Genomic DNA, 24,479 nt, shown 5'->3' with positions numbered 1-24,479 from the left:
CTGGTCAGGAAGGGCGTCCTGCTCTCAGGCACCAATGCACCCTGTGTTGCAGCTGAAGCCAGCAGGGGTGGGCCTCATTAGCATTTGGGCCTGCTCAGATCTGTGCTTCTTCCCAGGCCCCACCATGTCCGGGCCCCAGACCCCAGAACCGGCCCTCGGGATACAGGGAGATGCCCCCACGGGCGCAAGGGACGAGGACGCTGCTGACGGGATCCAGCACTCACACCGCATGCTCAGCTTCAGTGATGCTCTCCTGTCCATCATCGCCACTGTGATGGTCTGTGGGCCTCCCAGACCCCCCTCTCACTTTGGGACCCTGGCCATCCCCTCTCGAGAGGCCTTCTGGTAGACCTTGGCCCAGCATAGACCCTGCCCTGTCTCAGCAGTGTTCTGGGGTCCCCTGGCCACCCAAACAGCTGGATGGGTGGGGGGAGCAGTCCAGCACTGGCCCGAGTCCCTGACACTCTGACATCCAAGGAGTGGTCTGTGTACAGCCCAAGAAATAAATGTCCCTCGTTCTTTTTGTGTCTTTGCTCTCATAGATCCTGCCTGTGACCCACACGGAGATCTCCCCAGAACAGGTACTTGGGGAACCACAGTCTGCAGTATCCCGGGTGAGGGTGCCAAAGACTCACTCCATCCACGAGCCCAGTTTTAGCCCCCCCCCCCCCGGGCTGTGCCTTGCTGGGAGCACTGGGGCACGGTTGTCTTCTGCTCCCTCGGCCACCCTCGTCGGCCACAGTCCTGGCCTGCAGATGGGGGCAGTGCTCTCAAAGTGAGCCTTCAGGGTGGGCTGAGGACAGTGTAGAAGCCCATCTGGCTGTGGGTCTGGAAGCCGGTTCCCAGTGCCCGCGGAGTGTCCGTCACAGTGGGCGTTGAGGGCCTGAGGACAGCTTGCAGCTGCAGGGCAGGAGCCTCCTCGGTGCACAGGGACATTTGGGTTTTGTCATGGAAGTGAGTGGGAAACTTTTCTAAAGCAGAGTTTCCGTATGTTTTGACAGAATATTTCTGTTTTCTAAGTTAAGTCATGACACTAGGCACCTCAAAAGCTGGACATGACTTCGGAAGACTCTTGAAAGTCCCCAGGCATGCCTGCGTGAGCGTGTCTCGCCCAGCCCCTCTGAACAGGGGTGTAGTTTGGGCCCAGAGGAATGAGGGTGCGAGGGGCTGGGTCTGCAGGGCCCACTGGCACAGCTGCCATCTGGGCTTCAGCCCCAGCGAGCACGCTCAGCCTGGACACACTGGGAATCACAGGAACTGCTCAGAATTTGCCTTCTGTATCTCTGCCAAAAGTGCTGTACCTCTGGTGGGGTTTTGAAGAGAATTCGATAACAGTGCCGGTGTAGCCGGGGAGTGGCCATGGGAGTGTAGCAGGCCTGGTGCCACTCTGCTCCTTAGCCGCCCTCCTCAGAGGAGGACTGGGGCCCTGGTGCTTGCCTAGCTGTGTCTGTGCCAGAATATTCTCATATTCTCTGGGGAGGGCTTGGGCCTGGGTCAGGTCAGAATGGGGTATGGGTGAGAGGCACCTGGGGGGCTCAGTTGGTTGGGCGTCTGACTCTTGGTTTCAGCTCAGGTTCTGATCTCCCGGATGGTCAGCTCGAGCCCCACATCAGGCTCTGCGCCCAGTGGGGAGTTGGCTACAGATTCTCCCTCTTCTGCCCTTCCCCAGTCTACACGTGCTCTACCTCTAAAATAAATAAAATGTTTTAACAAAGAAAAAAGATGGGTGTGGATGTGTGACCGGAGATGCCAGGAGGTGACACGGGAAGGTGTTTGCAGTGAGCCCCACTTGTCTGCAGCTGGGGCCCCTCCTTTGGAGAGCAGTACTTGTGAAATCTTGTGTGTGTTGGTGGGTGCATGGAGAAGCTCTGAGCCAGAAAGTTGTGCAGCGATCTGGAACGCCTTCATAGAGGACAGTGCTGGAAGGCGTCAGCCAGCGGGCACTCCTCCCAACTCGAAGGGAAAGACTAGTCAAGGCCCAGAAAATTTAGCAATTCAGAAACTCTGAGTCCTCAGTGCAGTACTGGTGTGTTGGGTGAGACACCCACCGGTTGCGGGTAAAGAACCAGTGAAAATTGTAAAGCAATCAGTTTTCCACTTGGAGTTTTTGCTGATAAAGTCCAAGCTTTTTCCGTCCCGAGTGCCTTCCCACCTAGGGGAGGCACTGCCACAACCTCACCAGGCTTCGGAGCTCCGTCAGATTCAGGTGCCTGGCAGCTCAGTGGGCTCACTGCTCTGGATGAGGGGGTCTGTGCCTCAGGAGCTGGCGTTTCAGCGGGAAGCTGCACACAATATCCCTGAACACGCACCTATGGGACTTGGGGCATCAGTGTTTTGGGGCAAGGGGCAGGGAGCTGGGGAGGCTGCCCTGAAGAGGAGCTTCAGGGAGGGGCTGGGCTCCAAGCTGAGCCAAGAACCCTGGACGGGGCCACCGGCGGCCATGGAGCGAAACGGTTTCTGACAGTGACGCTCTTCTGTCCACCAGTTTGACAAAAGTATACAGAAACTTCTGGCAACCAGGATTGCTGTTTATCTGATGACGTTTCTCATCGTTACTGTGGCCTGGGCGGCACACACAAGGTACGGAACAAGGCTGGGGGGCTTTTTCCAGGCTGAGGTCCACGTGTTGGGGCTCACTCGGTGTGTGTGCCCCATGGCTGCAGGCCTCTGCCTTTCCACCGTCCCGTGACACAGGGTCACCCACTCCCACGGGTGCAGATGCCAGGCCTCAAGACGGGGCAGGGCGAGGGCAGGTCACGCCACATGGGACTCTGGCGAGGAGTAGGAGGCTGCGTTGTGAGCAGAGCAGCTTCTAGGGACTTAGGCCTACTGCCAAGCCAGAGCTTTCTCTCCGGGAGGAGAGGTTCCTGGGGATCCACCAGAGCTGCGGGGGAGCCCGGAGCCCCAGGCGGGGCGGCGGGCAGGCAGGGTGGCTCTCAGAAGAGCTTGGGGCAGGACGTGCACTGATGCCCTCAGTTAGCTCTCTGCCCCTCCAGAGGCAACACTTACAGGTGGGGGTGCCAGATGCACACGGCGCCCCTCAGACACTGGTGCTCGCATTGATGGTGTCTTGGCTGCGTACATTACAAACTTGTTTTCAGCAAGAGGACCATTTCTGGCAGGGACAAGTGGCCCTCCGTAAGGGCTTAGGGGAGGGCTTTTCTCTCCCACCTCACTTGTCCATGGAGAGTGAGGAGGGCCACAGCCACCCTCTGCCTGGTGCTGCTAGTGGCCCTGCCAGCACCTGATGTAGCTGAGCCCCTGTCACTCCAATGGCATGGACAGAGCCACACAGCACCTCGTGTGTGTGCTGAGTCATCCACGGCCACACTTGGGGGTGCAGTACCCAGAGTGGCATAGATCCACCTGGGGCCCTCATGGCTATGCTCCATGGGTCGCCAGTGGGGCTGCTGTCCCAAGGGGATGTAGCCCTGAGTACTGGCCCCCTCGAGGTTCTTTGGCCCCTGGCTGGATCTGGGTGGGGATGGGGGTACTGAGGCCCACTGAGCCCTGCCCAGGAGAAGGTCCTGTCCTCAGAGGGGTCAGAGTCCTGAGGGGTCTCCATGGAGGGGCTGGGGGAGTTCCTCAGTCGCTCGTAGTCCCTGGCCCTGTATTTAGTTTTCTGTCTCACCTCCCTGCCTCCATATCCAGCCACCTCCCTGTTCGATAGGGTGTTTCAGCGTGCTTAGTGTATGGCAACCCCAGAAGGACTTCTTTTTTAAGAATGGTCTTCAGACACAAGACCTGAAGAACGGGTTTCCTGGTGGTTTGACTTCTCCTCCTCAGGGTTCCAGTCTCCCAGGGTTGCCAGGGGATGTCCCAGAGCCCTTGGGGCGCCTCCCGAGGGCATGCCCTCCCTCCACAGCTCCCTCTGTGGGTTCTGCACACCGACCCTAGCTCTCTTGGAAACCACACACCCCAAGTTACAAGAGCCCATGCGAATGGGAGCAGTGCATTTTCTAGGGACTTAGGGTTTCCTGTTTGTATTTTCAGTGTCTTCCAAAGTTTGTACAGTAGGTAGTATTCTAAATTTGGTTAAAGATGACATATGTGGGGCGCCTGGGGGGCTCAGTCCATTAAGCACCCAGCTCTTGAGTTGGGCTCAGGTCACAGTCTCAGGGTCCTGAGATTAAGCCCCACATCCCCCTCCGCCCTGGGCAAGGAGCCTGCTTGAGATTCTTTGTCTCCCTCTCCCTCTGCCCCTCCCCCCAAAATGACATCTTTTACTGATACTTTAATCAGCAAATGCTGGGCCCTGTGTAGATGCTGTTAGAGCCCCTTTACTGACAGCATGCCTTCCTCATTTTCTTACACGGTTTAGACTGTTCCAGGTTGTTGGGAAAATAGACGACACGCTTGCTTTGCTTAACCTGGTGAGTCCTTTCATTTCTTGAGAAATGATTATGTTTGTAGGCCTGTCCTCCAAGGAAGGCAAGCAGGGTCTTGACCTTTCTGGTGCCTCTGGGGTATGGAACCTGGAACCCACCAGCACCCACTCCTGGGCTCCTCACACGTCCTCCCTGGGGACACCCCTGAGAAGATGAGGCCCCTCCCCTCCTTGTCGGGTGGTGAGGGTGTGAGCTTCCTGGGGGTCTAGGAGGTAGACTATGACAGCCTGCAGGTGGGGCACTGCCAAAGGTTGCCCCGGGCAGGAGGGCCTGGAGCCATCTGCCTGTCTTCCCCTCCTGCCCTTCCTCCTTTCTAGGCCTGCATGATGACCATCACCTTCCTACCGTTCACTGTGAGTACCTGCATTTCCTCCCTGGGGCCAGCCTGCCCTTCCCTGGGCAAGAGGACTCAAGACCCAGGATGCCTCCGCCTTGGAAACACTCAGACTGGTGGGGTGGTCTAGGGCCCAAGCACCATGCTACGAAGAGGAGAAAAGCCCCAAGAGAGCTGGCAGCAGTCTTGGCTGCTTTGGGGGTGGGCATACCTCGGGTTTCAAGGCTGGTCGAAGGAGGGGAAAGCCTCACCAGAAGGGGCCTGCAATGGCAGAGATGCCAGCTTGACCTCTTAAGGGCCTGACGAGGGGCATCCCGTCCGTGCTTAACGACACTCCCTGCTCCTGCCTGGCCTGCATCCCTCTGCCATGAGCCATCCTGGGCCCCTCCCTGGCAGCTCCTTTACACCTGCCCTGACTCTCAGTTCTGATAGAACTGTGGTCTGGGTGTGCAGGGCTGTGTGTCACAGAGAATTCTTCATGAATTTGATGACATTTCAACTTGAAAGGCTGGAAGCATTCTGTGGAATTGCTGTGGTCGCAAGGGACACCCTCTGGGTCTTAGCCCAGTGTGTGCACCTGGCCGGGAGCAGGGGACTCGTGGGGTTGCAGGGACCTGCCAAACCTGGTTGTGTCTTGTCTTGTGTTTTTGGCTGCAGTTTTCCTTAATGGTGACCTTCCCTGAGGTGCCTCTGGGCATCCTCTTGTTCTGTATGTGTGTGATCACCATCGGGGCCGTGCAGGTAGGACCCCCCAGCCTGCCTTCCCCCCCCACACGCTTGTCATCCTGGTACACACATCTTCCACACGTGTGCATGCGGCGTGTCAGCCATAGCAAGGGTTGTGCTTGTGGGGCATGCTGTAGGGTGACCACCCGGGCCCTCTGCCATGCTGTGGCAGAAGATCCAGAGATTGCTAGAGCCTGGGCTTCCTGTGTTGGCTGCAGAGGGTCAGGGCCCTGTGGTGTCTGGTGGGCAAGACTCTCTGGGACCCCCATGTGGCCCTGGGAGCGGAGCAGAGCAGAGGCTCCTGTCCCCTGTGCATCCCCTAGGTCATCGCGTGCTGAGCCTCACACACATGCGGCTTCTGTCCGTGGATGTGGGTGGCTGGGGATTACTGACCAGAGGCCTCTGCCTATGCCCTGCAGCCTCCCTTTCCCACAGGCGCTGATCGTTGTGTATGCGTTCCACTTCCCCCACCTCCTGAACCCCCAGATAGAGAGCTCCACCCACAGGGCCCTCTACCGGCAGCATATCCTGGGCATCGTCCTTAGGGGCCCAGCGCTGTGCTTCGTGGCCGCCGGCTTCTCCTTGTTCTTCTATCCCTTGGTGAGTGAGGGGAGCAGGGGGTGGGGTGACTGTCAGGAGGGTGGGCTGGCGGGGGGGGTACAGCTGTGCAGAGGTCTCGGGGATCACCGGCACATGGCCTTGCACCCAGGGTGCCAGGGAGCACAGCTGGAGGGAAACTCTCCCCACGGGGACCTGCCGTGCAGGTGAACAGGCGCCACAGAGCCAGGTTTGCGTGAAGAGATACGCCGTCCAGTGGCGGTAGCCAGTGGACCGTGACCACCCACATTTTCCCCAAGTGGGCGAATCCTTAGGACAGGAAGAGAGAGAGAGACGGACGCCCATAGTCTGGGCTGTGCTTGTTCTCTGGGCGAGTAAGGGGTCCCGGTGAAGCCACCATGCAGCCAGCACTAGAGGGTCTCTGGGTGGAGGGGTCCTAGCAGCCTTGCTATGACAGCAGGAAGGAGGCGCAGTAGGGAGCACTTGCCAAAAGGCCCTAAAGATCCACATGGAGGGTGTGGGCTGCCCAGAGAGAGTGCAGGAAGAAAGGGAGGAAGCCCCCCCCTGCCCAGGGAATGGCCTGCTCTCAGGAACACCCAGCTGAGGTTGGAGGTCAGGATGCCTCCTGCAGACAGCCCAGACTTGGTCTGTGCTGCCTCTGTGCAGGGATGCCAGAACTTGGAGCTGTGTCAGCCAGGTCATAGAAGTCAAGGTCAGCTTTTAGCCCTTTTAGCCCTTAGCTAATGGAATAGGAGTGTTCTAGAACACTCTGGCCATCTGGGAATGCAGAGAAGTACAAACCAGCAGCCATCCCAGTGGGTTTCGGGGGAAACCATGTGCCCTGGATCCAAGCCCTCACCAAGTACAGAGAAGCGTTGGGCCCAGAGCATCATACCTGGGAACAAATGGTTGATGATGTTTTAAATATCTAGTAAACATTCCAGGAGATTCCAAGTTTGAAACAGATAGGCTAGCCAAGGCTGAGCATCATTTCCTTGAGGATGGAGCTGCGTGCTGGGGGCTGAGCGGCTAAGGTGTCAGAGGTCAGGCCCGAGCAGGTGGAGCACGCCAGGTGGAAGGCAGGCTCGGGCTGCTGCTTCGTTTCTTCTGAGCATGTTGGAGGTGCAGGGGCGCTGGCGGTAGGGATGCTGCAGGGGTGCTCAGGGTCATGCAGGGCATCCTTGGCTGTGGCCTCTAGCACGGTAGCTCCCAGTGCATAGGGCAGGGCCAGAAGGGGGCCGGGAGTAAGGGGCATGTGGTCTGAGGCCACATACATGTCCATACTCAGGGTGGCCCACAGCAGGCATCGGTTAGACAAGGTCAGGGCTTGAGGAAACCCAAGGATCACTGCTTGGAGGATGGGAGGGACAGCTGGGGTCTGCGGTGGGTGGCCTGGGTGAACTGAACAAAGGGCCAGGGTAGGCTGGGTGTGTGGGCAGTTGTCCGGTGTGTCCTGGGGGATAGCAGGTGCCACAGCACTGGGGCTATGGGGAACTGGACAGTGACCACATCCTGGTGGGATGACAGCAGTGGGGGAGGGGACACCTGAGCCACCAGACTGGGGGAGGGGAGGGCTGAGAGGGCCCAAGTGGTCAGTAGGTCCAGGGTCCTCAGGAGGATGGGGTCACTCAGGCCCTGACCCTCAGTGACAGAGCAGTCAGCGCTCTGTCCAGCCCCACTCACCTGTCCATCAGCCTTCCTCCCTCCTTCCCTGCAATGCTGCTCTGACCCCTTGCACCCACCCCCTCACCTCCTTGCCTGGAGCCCACCACTGCCTGGGAGACAGCATGTCCAAGCTTCCTGAGCCCCGGGCGGGTCCCTTGGAGCCTCCTTGGCAACCCTGTGGCCTCCATCCTCACAGGCATTCCCTCAGCCAGATGCCTTGCTGGGTCTACCTCCGAGGTCCAGCCCCTTTTCACCACCCTGGATAGGTCATCCTGTCCTCCCTATGGACTGCCTTCCTCTCACAAGGATGCCCACAGGGCCCAGGGCCTTGCCTGCTGGCATCTGTGTAGTGCCTCTTGTGTCATGTTCCCCCACCCCCACCAGACTCCCGTTCCTCCCCCGATCCTGCAGTGGATGGCACCTCCTTCCTGCCTCCCAGCCGCCCTCAGGGTGTCTTGAATTCTGCGTGGGATGTGGTCTCTTGGAGTGTGGAAACCGGGTTAGAGACAGAGGTAGGGTGCATCTGAAGTGTCCCACAGTCTCCCTGATGGCAGCATGTGCATCGTCGTCTCCCCATGTCAGGTCACCTTGAAGAAATGGGTGCGCAGGACAGAGAGGGTGGGAGCCCCTCATTGAGGGCAGGCACGGGATGGGGCAGGGACGGCAGGAGAAAGGCTTTCCCTGCAGGGCTGCCGGCTGGGTGGTATGGGGCCTGAAGGACTCCTGCTGCCAGGGCCCAGGACTGGATTTGCTGGGCCACCTCTGGACCTGACCCTGCACCCTTCCTGGAATAACATGGCAGACATACAATGTAAACTTCATACCCCTGCATCCACTGCCACCTGCCCAGTCCAGAACCCCAGCCTGCAGCCACCACTCCACCTACTTCTAGACTGCTCCTATGGCCACAACAGAAACACAGCACCCCTGAGCAGTCTGCATCCCCCACCATGCCCTGCTCCCCCAGAACTCCCATCTACTTCCTGTCTCTAGAGCTTTGCCAATTCTGGGTAATTCACGTAAATGGAATCATAAAACATGAGGCTCTTACATCTGGCTTTTCTCAGAAGAATGTTTTCCAATTTGTTCCCATGGTAGCAGGTGTCAGATACCCATCCTCTCACTGGAAGGTCACAGGAAGGACCCAGCTTGCTTACCCGTTGATCCGTCCATGGACTCGGGTGCCTCCCTGTCTCCACCGCGGTGCACAGGGCTCCCTCGGCCCATGTCCTCACCATAGCTTGTTGATGTCTGCTCCTCGAGGAGTAGCTGTCCTGTGGGCTGTGACGCGGGGTCACCCGTGGTTCTGACCTGCATGTCCCTGATCCCTGGTGATGCTCAGCGTCCTGCTCTGTACAGCTCGGCCACTGCACAGGTCCTTCGGAGAGCTGTCCGCTCAGCTCCTCTGCCCACCTGGAGTTGGGGGTTCATGCCTTTGCTCTGGAGCTGGAGCTCGGCACCTGCCCTGGGTGCCAGCCCCTCGTCAGTGGTGCGGTCTGCTGGTACTTTCCCACATTCTGGGAGCTGCCTTTTCCTTCTGGAAATATTCTGAAGCACAAAAGGTTTCCAGCTTGATGAGATAGGATTCATCCGTGTTTTCTTCTGTTGCTCATGCTGCCATCCCTTTGGGGCGGATGGTGTCTGCCGTGTGGTGTGTCTCACGCAGTCGTACCTGCTGATGGCGACGGTCATCTTCCTCCCCTACGTCAGCAAGGTCTCCAGCTGGTGCAAGGGCAGGCTTGTGGGTAGGTGCTCGGCACTGCTCCCCAAGGCCTGTGAGCATGGGAAGGGCCCAGGCAGCCATAACGGCCAGGTGTCCCTGCAGAGTCTCCTCCCCTGGCCAGCTCCTCCTTCCTGGCACACCCACAGGTCCCCAGGAACCCCCAGCTCACAGCATGGAGTTCTTCACTTTTGACCTGCACGAACCTCTCAGCAAGGAGCGGGTGGAGGCCTTCAGTGATGGGGTCTACGCCATCGTCGCCACACTCCTCATTCTGGACATCTGGTAAGAACCCAGGCCTGAGGGAGGGGATGCATGGCCTTCCTGTCATCATCCAACCCCACAGAGGCAGGGGCTGAGGCCTCCTGATGCTAGCCCTCCGCTTGAGGAGGAGTCCCACCCTGGTCCGAGCTCCGGAGAGCTCAGGCTCTGCTGTGCTAGGGGCAGGGGGCACACAGGACTCCTCCTGTCGCTTCTCCCTTCCCCAGGCTGGGTCTATGGGTGTGGTTGGGCCTCCCCAACCTGTGCTTTCCTTCTCCTTTAGGCCTTGCCCCAGACCAATCCTCCCCTCTTCTCCCCATTCCCCACGCAAGTCTCCCCCCAACTCCTCATTCCCCTGCCAGCTCCCCCAATCCCTGTCTCCCCTAGCCCCCTCCCCCAGGGCTCCCCTTTCCAGGGCTTCCCACCTCCCCTCTCCTGCGTCCTCCCTCCTGCTCCGTTTTGCCTTCTCTGGGTGCTCTTTTGCCCCATCTAATCTACCGTTTCCCTCTGTCAAAGTTCTCATTTTAGTTAATGCATTTTTAAGTGTTTCATCTGCTTTTTTTTTTTTTCTTATTTTCCATTCTTTTTTAGAGCCTCTTGTTCCTTTGGTCCTATCTCAAAACATTCTTATTTTGTTGGACAGGTTACACCATCTTGATTTTACATTTTATATCTGAAGGCCTAAAGTATTAGTTCTCCTAATTCTCTTGATAGCTTTTTCCTACTGTAATTTGTGAATTTTTAAAATTGGGGTCCAAGTGCTCATTGGTGTCAACATCTGAGCCTTGACCCAAGGTTGCAGGATGGTGTGGCTTTGCTTCCATGGGTGGGACCCAGCCAGCCCCAGTTCCCTGGTGAGCAGCTGCAATGAGCAGAGGAGAACAGGCCCCCCTCTTGCCGAGCCATAGCCCCCACCTTCAGACTCCTGCAGCTCCACCCCCCAGACACATGTGCAGCCCCCCATTGTGAGTGTAGAGGCATCTCCGGGTGCTTCCCCCCCAGCCTGGGAATAGGACGGGCTCTTGGGGCCGCACAGTTGGGGCCACCCACAAGGGGGAGAATCTGAGATGTGCCTTAGAATTGCTCCTTCCAGCTGCGCTCAGCCCAGTGATCTGAGAACCACAGAGGCTGCCCCCACCCCCAGATCAGGGGAACCACCACCCAAGCAGCCCAGCAGGTGCTGGGGTGTGGACAGGGCTCCGTGGGAGCCCCGTGGAGGCTCGGGGGCTGTGGGCTCGGGTTGGGAGCCGCAGCCCCAACCTGACCGCCCATGGCGGGGCCAGGACCAATGCTGTGTGTTGGCCGCCCTCAGCGAGGACAACGTGCCGGACCCCAGGGACGTGAAGGAGAAGTTCCACGGGAGCCTGGTGGCAGCACTGAGCGTGTACGGGCCACACTTCCTGGCCTACTTCGGTTCCTTTGCCACAGTGGGCCTGCTCTGGTTTGCCCACCACTCGCTCTTCCTGCACATCCGCAAGGCCACGCAGTCCATGGGGCTACTCAACACGCTGTCACTGGCCTTCGTGGGCGGCCTCCCACTGGCCTACCAGCAGACCTCGGCCTTCGCGCGACAGCCACACGACGAGCTGGAGAGCGTGCGCGTCAGCTGCGCCATCATCTTCCTTGCCAGCATCTTCCAGTTCGCCATCTGGACCACGGCCCTGCTGCACGAGGGGGAGACGCTGCAGCCCTCGGCCCGCTTCGGAGGCCGGGAGCACGCGTTCATGTTTGCCAAGCTTGCGCTGTACCCCTGTGCCAGCTTGCTGGCCTTCGCGTCCACCTGCTTCCTCAGCCGGTTCAGCACGGCCATCTTCCACCTCATGCAGATCGCCGTGCCCTTTGCCTTCCTGCTGCTGCGCCTCCTCGTCCGCCTGGGCCTGGCCCTTCTGTGTGCCATGCGGGGCCTCGCCCAGCCAGCTACCCAGGCTGAGGAGGACGCACATGCCCCGCTCCTCCCTGCTGCCTGCTAGCTCCTGGGGCCTGGCTGCCCCCACCTGCACTCAGCCTGCTTTTGGTTTGTATCTTCAACCTTCTTCTCTAGAGCCTTTGGTAGGTTTCTGCTTCTGCAGACAGTGCGACAGGAGCTTGTATCCCAGTCTCTGTCCTAGGCCGACATTCTCACTCTTTGTGAAGCTAAACCACCAGGGTGCTTGCGCTCTTGCTGGGAGCCCATGGTGCCAGCCCTGAGTGGGGCGTGGGTCCCCAGGCACAAAGGACATGGCAGCAGCACAGCAATGGCCACACTGTATTGTCCTGGATATAAATTATGCTTACATTCAGGTAGTGACAAGGTACACAAGGGCCTGGGTGCAAGCCCACACCACCCCTCTGGGCGCACAGACGCACTTAAATACAAAGGACAGACAACTACAGACCAGAACCAGAGCCAAGGCCTGCAAAGCGGACACAAGTGATGCCACCAGGGACGTCAAGGCAGACACACGTGTGTGTGCTGGAGGCACGTGATAGGGATGTCCCACCACAAATGGCCACTACAGTGCATTTGTGTGGATTTGGCAGAAGCTCAGGGGACATGGGGCTGGTGGGGCAGAGCTCGGTCACATGGCGCTGGCAGCAAACAGCCAGGATGAGTGGAGAAACAGGATTCCTGGGCCTTTCTTTGGGGCCCCTGGAGCCTCCCCAGACTGATCTTGGGGCATGTCTGAACCCAGGGTAGGGGAGGCCCAGGCACCTGGTCAGCTGGACGGGCACTGGGAAAGGCATGTTGATCTTTGACAAACAGGTAATTAAAGCTGGCTCCTCCCCAATGTCACACTTTGTAAACTTCCTCTGGGCCTCCCCTCCGGTTTGCTTTTGGTCCCTTCTGCATACTCTGCCCCAGCCCATGAGGGCCTAGCTTCCCTCCTGCTGCATCTCCAGGATGTCAGCCAAGCCCACCTGGGCTTAGGGCCCTCCGCCCCCACGTGCAGCCCAAGCAGCTCCTCCACAGTGGCAGGGCCGGGAGAGAAGGCACCTTCCCCAAGACAAGTGGCAGGTGTCCCCACCCAGCCCTCAGTGGGAAGGTAGGCCACAGGCCCTGGTGGTTGGGGCATTCCCACTCTGTTAGGAGCTTCCAGGGGGATGGCCTAAGATTCGGTGCTGCCCAGCTCGGTGGGCTCACAGATGGTGGGGGGACGCAAAATGAGAAATGCCTTCTACCCAGGATGGTAGCCTGGACCCCATGGGCGGGACGACTGGCCAGCCAAAGCCCTGCACCCAGCCTGTCACTGGATCGGAGGTCAGGGGGAAACAGCTGCTACCCCACGCAGCTTCCACGTGCATAGGGTGAGGAGGAGATGCCCCCAGTCAAAGCCATAGGCAAGTCCATCCACCACTGGCTGGCACCCGCTGCTGCTGGACAGGCGAGCTGCTGCAGGGTCCCTCTACTTGGAGTCCCCTTCAGGGATGGGCACCCCGTCTGCTCGGGCATCCTTGGGGGTTCCCGCCTTCCTGGGCTTCTGCTTGGTTTTCCTGAGCATGTGGACCTGTCCCACAACAGGTCAGGTCAAAGTGCTGGAAAATACTGTAGGCATGGTCTCAGCCCACTTTACAGAAAGGGGGTGGGTTTCAGCCTGTGGGCCCCTCCCCTCCCTGTACCCAGGGGCCCACTGGGAAATAACGGTGCACCGCCCAGCCAGCCCTCAGGGCCCTCCCAGCTCACTGCACGTGGTACCTTGGGGCCCGCAGCCGAGATGATCATGTGCCCAGGAGCCTGGACCCAGGGCTCACCATCCACCTGCACAGGCGTGGCCTTTAGAAGGGTGACGCGGAAGTAGGAGCCCTGGGCGATGCGGATGCCGGAGCGCAGCCCGCCCTGGACCTGGCCCTGGTAGTGGAGAGAAGGCCGGTAGGGCTCAGCGGGCCACAGTCCCACGCCAGGGCCCACCCCGGCTGTCCACACTCACCATATGCATGACGCCTGTCACCCCCACCACCTCTAGCAGCCCGTCATCCATGCGTGGCTTCTCGAACCTTGAGTCACTGTCGGAGCCCCACAGATCAGCCCCCGAGCCCCAGCTGCACCAAGGGAGGGGCGCACAGGTGAGTGGGCAGGCTGGATGAGGGGCTCAAGCCCCACCAGAGGAGCCCTTGGAGCCCCTTGGAGCCCCACCCACTGGCACCTGGGGATGTTGATGAAGATGAGACCCTCGATGCTTGGCAACTCCACTTCCTGCTGCTCCACCTGCAGCCGGATCTCCTTGTGTAAGCCACGGGAGTGGCTGATCTTCTGCAGCCCAACCCGCACATACACGCCTTTATTGTGGAACCTGTGGAGGAGGTGTATGCCTAGAGTCAAGGTGGAGCCCTTGCCCTACCTATGATGCCCCCCTCTACAGCCCCAGGTTCCAGCCCCATTGACCAAGTCCTGCTGGTGATTCCCAGGAAGTATGCTGTCACCAGGGGGCAGCCCTGTGATCTAGAGCAGTCCCAAGCCCCTATGCTTGATGTTCTGGCACCTGCTTGTGAACTTGCCAGGCTCCTCTTCCCGTGCCTGGTGGAAGTCCAGGCTCAGCTCTGCATCAATGCCTATCCCGCAGTAGTTACTCATCTGCACAATCTGGAGATAAGACACATTCTCCCATGACCCTGGTCAGTTTTCACCACGTGCTCCCCACCTCCCCGAAGCTGGGTCCAGCCTCCTCATCTCCAACCCAACCCTCCCCTATTGTCACAGCAGCTTCCATCCTGTGACTGACGTGCACTCAGGGGGAGGCAACTATCTGAGCCAGCCAGCCCGGGATGTCCCCAGCAAGCCGCTGCTGACGATGCCTCAGCTTCCCTGTAAATGGGGCAGCCCTGGTGCCTACACCAGGTGGTGGCTGGGATCCACATGAAACCCCGGACAGAAGCAGAGAGTTGCCTCTGGGGGGCCCGACAGGTGCCACCCTGGTACCTTGGGGGGCTCAACGTCCGCCACGCTGTCTTCTGCAGCACCAGCCTCGTGAGCGTCCAGCAGAATGGTCCAGCGGTCCATGAGCACCGCGTCAGCCTCATCCACCGACACCAGCACGGAGAATGGGTCCTCCCCACTATAGCCCGCCCCCCAGCGGAGGACCCGGCCGAGGTCATTCCCTGGGATGGGGGCAAGAGAAGACGGACTCTCTATACCCACCCCTCTCCCCACCCTCCCAGGCCTGTCCCCTGGTCTGCTGGCCGACCCCACCTGTGCCCAGCGGCAGGATGGCCACAGAAGGCTCCGGGCACGCCAGACGGTGCCGCATCTCCTCCAGGGCGGCAAGCACCCAGCCCACAGTGCCGTCCCCACCACACACCAGCACCCGGAAACAGGGCACCTGAGAGAACACGTGGAACCTGGCAAGAGGCAAACAGGAAGCACTTGGTGCACGCAGGCCAACAGGAGCACCCAAGCCAACGCAGAACAGCCTGGATGGTTCCGTTCCCTCAGGCCTCTCCACAGCGATGTACAAGCACCCCTCCAAAGGCTTGTGAGGCTGTGAGCAGTGTGGCAGGGACCCCCACACTCACCCAGGAAGAGGCCCCCCGTTGGTCAGTTCAAAGACCTGGTGAGGGTTCAGCAGCTTCCGGAAACTACAGAGCAGGTCACGGCCCTTGAGGCCTCCACTCTTGGGGTTCACAAACACGAGGAGGGGGCAGGAGTCTGGGGGCAACTTCGTGTGCTGACAGATGGGGGGGTGCTGGGTTAGTGCAGGTTCTCAAAGCCATCCCATAGGGGCAGTGACAAGTGCTCCAACCCTGAGCCCACATAGCCTGAGCCCACCTGCAGCTAGTCCCCCGCCCAAGGAAGGCACACATGTGCCCCAGGAGGAGATGAAGCTGGCCGGCCTGGAGCTCTGAGCATACAGGCCACCACCACCCACCGTGACCCTTGTGGCCAGACCGTGCCCACTGCCTGATCCACACAGCCAAGGCTGGACACCCACGTGGGAGTCCACATGCCCCTCCTACAGCTCTCCGGGCCTCTGCCCACCCCCAGCACAGCCAGCAGGAGCAGCCAGGCTCACGGAGGGGCCCCTGCCTCCCATGGGCAGAAGTCCATCTCCCAACAAACAACCCCCAAAACATGGGGCCCAGAGACAGCAGGTAGGGGGCTGAGGTCCCAGCAATGGTGAGGGTGGTGGGGGGCACCAGCATCCATTGGTGGGAGATGCTGGTTAACAGGCACGACTCAGCAACACCTCAAAGCCAAGGACACACTCAGGGTGATGTGTGACCCGTGGGGCAGAGCTGCCTGCAGTCCTCCCACACCTGCTCACCCCACAGCAGGGTGCTACCAGGAGAAAGTACAAGTTGGCACCGCCCACCAGGCTCTGCCTATCAGGGACCCCAACCTGCAGGGGCCGCATCCTCATCAGGACAGCACGGTGACGCCTGGCTCAGGTGGGAGGGGACAGCCAGGCCCAGGAGTCGCCCCCCCCAGTCCCCAACAGTGACCTCACCTACTCTTAATTCTGCTGCACCCAGACAGGGCTCCGGGGTCAGGGCTGGAGCAGCCACCAACACCTCAGGGGAGTCCTTGGGGGCCAGCAGGGGTGAGGACCAGAGGCTGCTGGCAAAGGCCTGGAGCGTGGGGCACGACGTGGGGCTCCAGCCCCTCACCCTGCTCCAACCCATATAGTGTCCACCCCGGGTGTGGGCTTATCCCACTTCACTCTTCCAGGTGTGGTCCAAAGTCAGGGAGCCCCACCTCCGGGTCAGAGGTGGCCCAGGCCTCCCAAGCAGGGGTCCCAGTGACCCTCGAAAAGGCAAGGGCCTCCCAGGATGTGTGCATACACACAGCCCCTAGGAGGCAGCCATGGCAGGATGGGAACTGCAGCTTGCAGTCCTCCGCCCGTCAGCCATGGTACAGGCCCATTGCCCCCAGATCTCAGACTCCTCCCAGGCTGTGAACCGTGTGTTAGACAAACCAGTGTCCCTGATGGCGCCCACTCACCAGCACGTCTGGGAGCACCAGGGCGGTGAGTGGCCGGCCGTGCACAGCTGTGTCCTTGATCAGCATGTAGAGCCGCTCAGCCTCCGCGAAGCAGGCCACGTCCAGCACCACGGCACCTGCAGCACGGGGACTGTGAGCTCAGACTGTGGCCTCCCTCATCCTGCTGCCAGAAGGGACTCTGGGTCTGGCCATCCAATGGCAGCCATGTGATGCAGGATCACCAGCCCCATGGAGCCTTTGAGGGTCACCAAGCTCAGAGACAGGACACAGAGATGGACAAAAGAGGGCAGCGTGGCAGAGCACACCCTCACCCCAGGGCCTGGGAAGAACACCCCCACAAGAATGGGGGATACTGATAACTGCTGGGGACCCCCAGAAGGCATTTGGGGCTCATGGGAATAGCCTCCTGCTTCTGGGCAGATTTGCAGTCTCCCAAGAAAAGAAAGATGTAAACCCAAGGGCAGAACAGGTTTTTGAGAAAAGTCCTCGGCAACTCAATCACATTTTAGCAAAAGCATGATAGCCAGGGAGCCAGGGAAAAAACCACAAATGGGTCCCTCCCACAGGGTTCCCCCAGACAAAGGTCAGGTCCTAAACAAAATGGAAATGCTGAATACGAAGGTAAGAAGGGCAGGCCTTTCCACCTAACTCCAGAGCCCAATCTGACCATGCCCTACAACAGCGGCTCACCTTGGGAGGAGTAGACGTGGCTCACGGACACCAGGCCAGCTGCGAAGATAGGCTGCGGTCAGGGGAGGTGCGAGGTCCCCAGGCCCTGCCCAGTCTTGGAGGCCAACCCTGCTGCTCCTGTTTGCAGGTGGTTCCCACAACCCAGGAGGGGCAGCTCCCCCAGCATGTCCCTCCCCAGCTCAGAGCAAAAGGCAGAGGCTGGACCTCTGGGGTCTCAGAAGCCCCTTGGAGGAGGTGAGCACTGTGGGCCCTGGAGGCGAGAAAAGAGACCCAACGAGTGGGAACCAGCCTGGCAAAGGCTCAGATACTGTGTGGAGGGAGAGGAGAACCAGCCCCCACGGTCTACTCTCAGAACCCGTCCCCTCCTCCCCCTGCTCCCCTGTCAGCCCAGGCAGTCACACCTTTGGTGGCCACAGCCTCATCCAGCAGGCTGCCATACTCCTGGGCAGACAGCCCGAAAGGCAGGCCAGCAACATACAGGGAGACACGGGGGGCCACAGCTCTGCTCTCAGCCACATAGAACCGCGTCTGGGTCATCTGTCGCAGGGATGTCTGTGGGGAGGTAGGACCCAGAACAGAGCACTCAGGGAGGGAACCACCATTCCCGGTCCCTCCATCCTCCATCCAGAAAGACTTCCCAGGCTGAACCACACTGAGACAAGACAGAAAAGGAAACACAGGCTTCCTCCCTCGGGACAAGCCCCTCAACTTTCCTCAGGGAGCCCCAGGAAGTGGGGTCTGGGGCTCAAAACGGCACCTTCGAGAGAACAGTGACATGAGCAAGCAGACAGACCCGCCAGGCCCAGGAAGGCTGGCACTGGCACGTAGGGCCCTAGGGACAGGCTCCCTCGCTGGGAGGCAGCAGCCATGGCCAAAGGCTGGTGACTCTGTGGGGACCAGCATTCACACCAAAATGACCTGCCGGATGTCACGAAGCCGGGTGAGCAAGGGCTCCTCATCCTCCAGCACCGTCCGCTGGACTGCAAGAATGACAGGCAAGGCCTGTGGGTACCAGGTGCCACTCCCACATCTGCAAGCAGCTGCCCCGAAGACCTCAGGACACCCCGGGGCAGATCGGGGACCCTCGATCACAGGCTACCGCTCACCTTGCCTGCTGCCCATGAGCACCTCCTCCAGCTGGAAGCTCTCCGGACTCTCAGCCTGTGAGGGGCAGAGGTCACAGCGTCAGGCCTGGAGCTCCAGCTCCTCCAGGTCATCCACCAGGCCAGCCAGGACCACAGTGGCATACACACCTGACGGCCGAGCAGCAGGAGAGCCTCCAGCAGCACGGTCCGGGCTGTGCTCCGTGGGGTCACACGGATGGACACGTAGGCCACACCCACCCTGCAGGGAACAATCTCAGGAGCTCGGGTAACATGCCCCCACGCCCCCCAGCTCCCGCCAACAGACCCTGGGCCTGGGGCCTGGGTCTCACTTGAGCCAGGCAGGGTAGATCTTCAGGTCTTCCTGGGTATGGGGCAGAGCGCGGAGGATCCAGGCCTCGGGGGCGGCCTCTCGGGATCCCGGGCCTCTGCTGCCCTCCTCCTCTGCACTCCCTCCGGCCCGGGTCCTGCCCCGGGTCCCCATGTCCATGGTGTGGACAGATGGGGGGAGGGCCTGCAGCTCGAAATCGCAAGGGTCCTCCATGACATAGTAAGCCCGAAGCGCTGCCTCCTGCGGGGGAAGTGGGGGGCGAAGGGGGGCAGATGTAGACACCAGCCAGGGCCATGCCAGATGCCACAAAGCTCCCCAAGAAGGCGCCCTGCAGGGGCTCCCTCTTACAAGCATCTCCTGACTCCTGGCGTGGCGGGGGACGGTGATAACACGAAAGTGGTTTCTCTGCAGAGCATCGTTGCCATCAAAGATCTTCAAGGTCTGTTTGCCTGGGCCGGAGAGAAGTAAATGTCTGTCCATGGAGTGGGGTCCAGGCTGGGGACAGGACGGGGGATAGGGTGAGGGATGAGGGGACCAGGCTGCAGGCCACAATGGCTAGGAGGCACTCACTGGAGTCCGGGGCCAGCACCTCTCTGCCCAGCCCAGCGGGGGCGCTTCCATCTGCACCATCGTCCCCCTCACCTGCCGGAGGGGCACAGCTGACCTCCTACCGAGGCCAACCCCCAGCCCACACACCCAGCCCCAGCACAGCCCCTCACTCACCCTGCTCTGGGGCCGCGCTCTCAGAGATGCGGAAACAGTGCATCTTACTGAAGTTTCGGGACAACAGGCGCACGCACACCGGCGGGAGGACCATGGTGCGCAAGCGCCCAAACGTGCACTCTGGGGCAAGCGCCGCAGAGCAGACTGAGTGGGCCTGCAGATGGGAGCATGGGCCGGCTGTCAGCCACTCTGCAGGGGCCCACGCTGGGTTGATGGCCCCTGACCAGGCCAGGGCGGGGCACACAGGCGGGTGCTACCCTCAGACCAGAAGGATCCCTGACTCTGTACAATGGGGACCATCCCCAGCCCCAACACACTGCGATGCAGACGGGTGAGCACAGACGGGTGAGCACGGAAAGACGCGCCACACCTGCTCTCGGGACCTCCAACCTACTTTCCAAAGGGATAATATATCCACTCTGCCCCACCCCCCAGGACTATGACACCCCACCCCCAGGAACTGCCCATCCCCGCCCTGCCCACCAGGAACTCCACCATCCCACTCCGCCCCTCAGGACACCCCCACCCCGCAAAGCCCCACCTGCATGCCGCACCCCCTCCCCCACAAAGCCCCACCTGCGCATCCCCCCCAACCAGCCAGCAAAGCGCAAAGCCCCACCTGCACGCCGCACCACTCGCAGCGCACGCCTGCCAGCACATCCGAGGAGCCACATGTCTTCCTGCAGACCTCGCAGCGCGCACCAGAGGGCAGGTTCCCCTCCCGCCAGTGGTGGTGATGCGCGTCCTGTGGAGGGGGCCATCCTGGCTCAGCCAGCCCCCAGCAACACCACCCTTCCCCCTCCCTGCCCCCCCCCACCCCCAGGCTCAGGCCTCTGACCCTGTGCACTCACGTGGTCCCGGTGCCCATCCCAGTGGCACTGGCGGCAGTCGCTGCAGGCGAAGGGCACACAGTCGGGGTGAACGTGCAGCTCACACACTGGGGGGCGGGCAGGGTTAAGGGCCTCTTGCCTCTCCCCACAGCCTTGCCCCCTTCTCTTGGGCAGCACTGCCAAGGCCAGTTCCCTGCACATCCCAGCCACACTTCCTGGACTCTTCCTGGAGCGCACAGCAGGTGCCCCTCCCCTCAGGGGACAGGAGCCGGCTACCCATTGCTCTCTGTCTTCTGGCCCCCTGCACCTGCTTCCCCATGAGGGCAGCTTGAGAGTCCACAAAGACATCCCCCCTCATGGGCGCCCAGGGCACCACCCCGCCTCCTGCCCGGCTGTCTGGCCACAGCAGGGTGTGGGCCCCCTGGGCAGCAGAGACCAGGACCCTGGTGAGGGTGCAGACCACAGAGCAGCCAGGCGGGCTGGGCAGTACCTTCACAGCGGAGCGCAGGGGCCTCCAGGGCCTTGCGGCACACGGCGCAGAACTTGCGCTTGTAGAAGCCCCGAGGGCCGAAGCAGTGGGCCACAGGGACCTGCACGGAGCAGAGCTCCCCCTCAGCCTGGGGCCCACCGGACAGCACCCAGCCAGCGCCAGCAGGCCTCGTCTTCTGCAGCCCAGAGAGCCCTGCAGTGCCTCCCAAATCTTCCCCTGCCCCTCTGTGCCCCTGGGGGCCCTGCTGGAACTGCCCACTCTCCTCCCCCAGGCTGGGCTGCCCCTCCTGCAGGGAGCCCCCTGCTGGTTCTTCCCCGGGCCTGCTTCAGCTGTGCGGGTCCAGGAAGCTGGGCGCTGGCTGCTTCCTCCAGGCCTCGTCCCTGCCCCTGTGATACATCCGGGGCAAGCTGGACGAAACACTCATGGGCAGAGGCCCACCAACAGGCAGGAGCAGGAGTGCTGGGTGTCAGGGACCCCAGAGGAGGAGGGATCAGAATCAGCAGGAGGTGAGGCCTAGCTACTGCCCTGGGAGGGGCTCACACACAGGGACTTGGGATATTGTCAGCCTCCTGGAGACCCAAGGCAGCACAGAGGAGCACTCCTGCACCATCCACCCAGACAGACTGACTCAGCCCAGCACCTGCCACGAGAGCTCACTCCCCCAAGCCCCACCCCACCCCACCCCACCCCCCGCCCCATCCCACCATACGCACCCGGACCAGGCTGGGCGCCACACCCGTACAGGGTGTCTTCACGTGCTTCAGGCACTTCTCGTGGGACATGAAGTTGCAGACTACGGAATGAGAGCAGCATGAGTTGGCCCCTGTCCGACCCAAGCATCAGGAGACCCCAGGCTTTGGCATGCAGAAGGGAGGCCATGGCCAGCAGGAGCACCAGGGGCCACAGCCAGCTGCCCACATTCTGCAGGGGCAGTGCATCTCTCACAGTGGGCCCACTCTGCCAGAGCTGAGGGGGAGTCGGCGTGTGGTGAATCCCTGCATCCCCCACCCCACTCTGACCCAGCAGTGAGTGATGGGGAAAGTGACTCTCGCCATCCCCACTATCGTGGGGGCAGAGGGAGGACATGACCACAGCATCCCCCCACAGAAGCACCATGGACACCCTGATCCACTGTGCCACCCCACCTCTCATCCCCAGAGAGCCCAGAGTGGGGATGCTGCTGTGTCCCAGGGTCTTGAGAGTGGCCCCTGCCCCTTGCACAAGGGGGCCCACTCCTATCTGTTGGCCCTGAGGTGCAGGCAGGTAAGTGGACATCTCCCCCAAGACCAGCAGCACGAAGAACATCCTTCCCTCTCTCCCCCACAACTCTGAAGACTCTCTGACCACCCTTCCCATGTGCTGTGTGCCTGCTGAAACCAGAGCCAGTCTGTGATGGTCCAGGACCTCCTGAGGCTGGCAGGGTAGGGGTTGGCCAGCCCAGGGATGGCCGCACCTGTCCCCACCCAGAGGGATAGACAGCCCAGAGGTTCTAAAGGCAGTGAGTACTCCGACATAGGCTGTGTTTCTGAGGGCCTCCTGTCCTGGGGTGCAGGCCACTAAGAAGGGAGGCCTGGAGAGTCCAGCCACACTGAGGGCCAAAGTCAGACAAGATTGGGGGGAGGGGTGCAGGAGGCCTAGGGAGGGGCAGGGGACCTGGGCTGGGCCCCCCTGGGGTGGGAGGGGTTGGACAAGGCAGCTGGAGGCTGGGAAGTGGGCAGGCAGCAAAAGGACTCACTCTCCAACATGGCGCTTGGTGAAAAGTATGAGCAAGGGGCCTTGAGGCAGCCCCATCTTACCCACTGAAGCCCTACCCACCCGTCCCTAGGAGGAAGACACCGACTGGTCCTCCACAGGCTAGCAAGGACAGCCCTGAGGCCTTGCTTTTGAAAAAACTACAGCAGGCTGGGTCAGATGGAGTAAGTGGGGAGGCACAGAGGAAGGGTGAGCACTCTGGCTAGCTTCCCCTCCAAGGCACCCAGACTAGCTCTGTCCCGGAAGGCAGCAGCTGCAGGCAGGTGGTGCCCAGCTCCTCTGGCCCACGGAGATAGTGCTTGATCACCCCACATCCCACATCCTGGGTACTCCCTGGCAGGGAAGGAGGCTCTTCCTCCCACAGGCTTGTCAGGCCCCTCTGCCGGCCAAGATTATGAGCCCCTTCTCCAGAGGTGGGGAGCACGTCCACACAGCTGCCCAGGGATGGCCTCCACGTCATCCCCCAAGCCCAGCCCCTTTCCATGAGCTGCTTCGCCCTTTAGACCCAGAGCCCCACCTGCAGGAGGTCATAGCACTGAGGAGGACCTGGAGTCTAGCCTTAGACTTGGAGCCCTGCCTTCACCACCCCTCACCTGTGCAGGGGTCCTGGGTTCAACCTCAGACCTAAAGCTGACTCAGCCTGCACAAGCACTGCTCCCCCCTCAGGTGAGCCAGTTGGCATGGGACAAGATAAGACAGTGCAGTGTTTCTGAGGATCTAGGGATGACCTGCCCCATGCCAGCTGGCCAGACCACCTGGTGCTGCCCTAGGGAGTCAGCTCAACCATGCCATTTTCTTGGGCAGAAGGCATCCCGCCTGAGAGACCCAGCCTCCTCCATCCAGACCTGGTTAAGACTTCTCTGTAAACCCCAGAGTCAAAAGTCTGTCTCCATGAGTGGAGCAAAGGGTCCCCACATGCCTGGGCAGCTGTGGTCCTCAGGGCCTACCCACCTGTTCTGCCAGAGGAAGCAGGACTACGAGAGCAGACCTGGGAAGCTTGTGCCCTCGCTGTCCAATGAGCCAGCAGAGGGAGGGCCTCCTGGCCCAGGCAGCCAGCTTGGCAGCTAGGTGCCAGCCCTGTTGGGGCATGCCGCACTTGGCCCTTGTGGGTAGCAGTGTGCACGCAGGGCAAGAAAAGGCCCAGCACTAGGGCACAGGATCCTACCAGCGGCCCGGACCAGCCCTGCCTGACCACAGTGATGCCTCCTTGCTGCCCCAGCTACAGGGAGTGAGGAGCCTAGAGTAAGTGAGGAGTCCCACCTGCTTAGGGGACCCTGAACTCATCCCCCAGTCACTGCACCTGCTCCACAACGCCCACCATACTTTTCCCTCACTGAATCCCAAGCCCAGTGAAGGAGCTCAGGGAGCTGTTTTTTCCTGAGGCCCACAGTCCTGGGGGAAGACACCTGGTGCCCCCAACCCCCTAGAAAAGCAAGTGCTTATCGCCTCTCCAGAGAGGGTCTGAGGCCATCACACTCCTGCCCCGGGGGTTAAGCGGCTCTGTCTTGAGGAGCCCACTGCTGGGAATGCAGAAGTCAGAGGGGAGGAGCCCATTCTGGGCCACGGGCTGGGGTCTGTGGGATCGCGGGCGCTCACCGTCGCAGAGGAAGCCGGCCAACCCCCAGATGAAGTCGGAGCAGAGGTGGCAGAAGGTGGGCTTAGTGAGCGTCACCTTCCGGAAGCTGTGGCCAGACGCGGCGGGGCCTGGGGTCCTGGCGCCCGCCCGCTCCGGGCCAGACCCCGACCCTGGCCCCGGCCCAGGTCCCGGGCGCGCGCGGCCTCTGCCGCCTAGCTCGGGGCTGGAGGCCGGGCTGCCCGGGCGCGGCGAGCTACTGCCGAGCCAGGCACGGGCCCGGGGCTCGGCCGCCGCCGCCATCCCTGCCCGGGCGGCCCGACCCCTGCGGCTGGCGAGAGCCGGGTCCGCGCCGCGGGTGAGAGGGGGTACCGCCTCCCCGCCGACCCCGCCGTCCGCGCCGGGCTTCCGACTGCGCCCGC

The 24,479-nt window shown here is 61.2% G+C and overlaps 2 protein-coding genes across 14 annotated transcripts in view; one reads left to right on the top strand and one right to left on the bottom strand.

The window, feature by feature from the left end:
• Window positions 1-12,425, top strand: part of TMEM175 (transmembrane protein 175) — a 24,701-nt gene extending 12,276 nt beyond the window's left edge. For 3 of the 9 annotated variants that reach the window (XM_059167636.1, XM_059167645.1, XM_059167652.1), the window contains 10 exons: window positions 117-277; window positions 543-581; window positions 2,486-2,580; window positions 4,322-4,373; window positions 4,706-4,741; window positions 5,380-5,463; window positions 5,884-6,048; window positions 9,338-9,416; window positions 9,541-9,676; window positions 10,965-12,425. In XM_059167636.1, the coding sequence (XP_059023619.1) occupies window positions 125-277; window positions 543-581; window positions 2,486-2,580; window positions 4,322-4,373; window positions 4,706-4,741; window positions 5,380-5,463; window positions 5,884-6,048; window positions 9,338-9,416; window positions 9,541-9,676; window positions 10,965-11,622 (1,497 nt within the window). In that variant the 5' untranslated portion in view covers window positions 117-124 and the 3' untranslated portion in view covers window positions 11,623-12,425. Of the gene's footprint in view, window positions 1-116; window positions 278-542; window positions 582-2,485; window positions 2,581-4,321; window positions 4,374-4,705; window positions 4,742-5,379; window positions 5,464-5,883; window positions 6,049-9,337; window positions 9,417-9,540; window positions 9,677-10,935 lie in introns of all 9 variants that reach the window. The other 6 variants (XM_059167661.1, XM_059167680.1, XM_059167671.1 and 3 more) reach the window with 6 other exon arrangements.
• DGKQ (diacylglycerol kinase theta) lies at window positions 11,878-24,479 on the bottom strand. 5 transcript variants are annotated; one of them, XM_059167588.1, is made up of 23 exons: window positions 24,081-24,478; window positions 21,446-21,525; window positions 20,733-20,832; window positions 20,264-20,349; window positions 20,032-20,157; window positions 19,413-19,566; window positions 19,260-19,331; window positions 19,038-19,138; window positions 18,691-18,929; window positions 18,509-18,599; window positions 18,362-18,416; window positions 18,174-18,235; window positions 17,657-17,807; window positions 17,256-17,294; window positions 16,566-16,681; window positions 15,140-15,291; window positions 14,817-14,965; window positions 14,547-14,725; window positions 14,110-14,210; window positions 13,774-13,920; window positions 13,558-13,669; window positions 13,326-13,478; window positions 11,878-13,137 (listed from the first exon to the last, which is right to left on the bottom strand). In XM_059167588.1, the coding sequence occupies exons 1-23, from the start codon at window positions 24,358-24,360 to the stop codon at window positions 13,036-13,038; spliced, it is 2,847 nt and encodes a 948-aa protein (XP_059023571.1). In that variant the 5' UTR covers window positions 24,361-24,478; the 3' UTR covers window positions 11,878-13,035. The 5 variants fall into 5 exon arrangements, with proteins under 5 accessions (XP_059023571.1, XP_059023593.1, XP_059023609.1 ...); XM_059167599.1 differs by lacking the exon at window positions 11,878-13,137 and adding an exon at window positions 13,138-13,197 and having other exon boundaries at window positions 24,081-24,479; XM_059167610.1 differs by lacking the exon at window positions 19,260-19,331 and having other exon boundaries at window positions 19,038-19,184; window positions 20,264-20,303; window positions 24,081-24,479.

Source organism: Mustela lutreola, chromosome 1, assembly GCF_030435805.1.
Source record: "Mustela lutreola isolate mMusLut2 chromosome 1, mMusLut2.pri, whole genome shotgun sequence".
Lineage (NCBI taxonomy): Eukaryota > Metazoa > Chordata > Mammalia > Carnivora > Mustelidae > Mustela > Mustela lutreola.
This window is presented reverse-complemented; position numbering and strand designations above follow the sequence as displayed.

What these genes read in the sequence shown, in the direction of transcription:
- DGKQ (XM_059167588.1), bottom strand. Translation starts at nt 24,360, where the DNA reads ATGGCGGCGGCGGCCGAGCCCCGGGCCCGTGCCTGGCTCGGCAGTAGC. An exon ending in AACGGGGGGCCTCTTCCTGG is followed by an intron (nt 14,966 to 15,139) that starts GTGAGTGTGGGG and finishes GCCTCTTGCCAG; the next exon opens with GTTCCACGTGTTCTCTCAGG. An exon ending in CATCCTGCCGCTGGGCACAG is followed by an intron (nt 14,726 to 14,816) that starts GTGGGGTCGGCC and finishes CCCCCATCCCAG; the next exon opens with GGAATGACCTCGGCCGGGTC.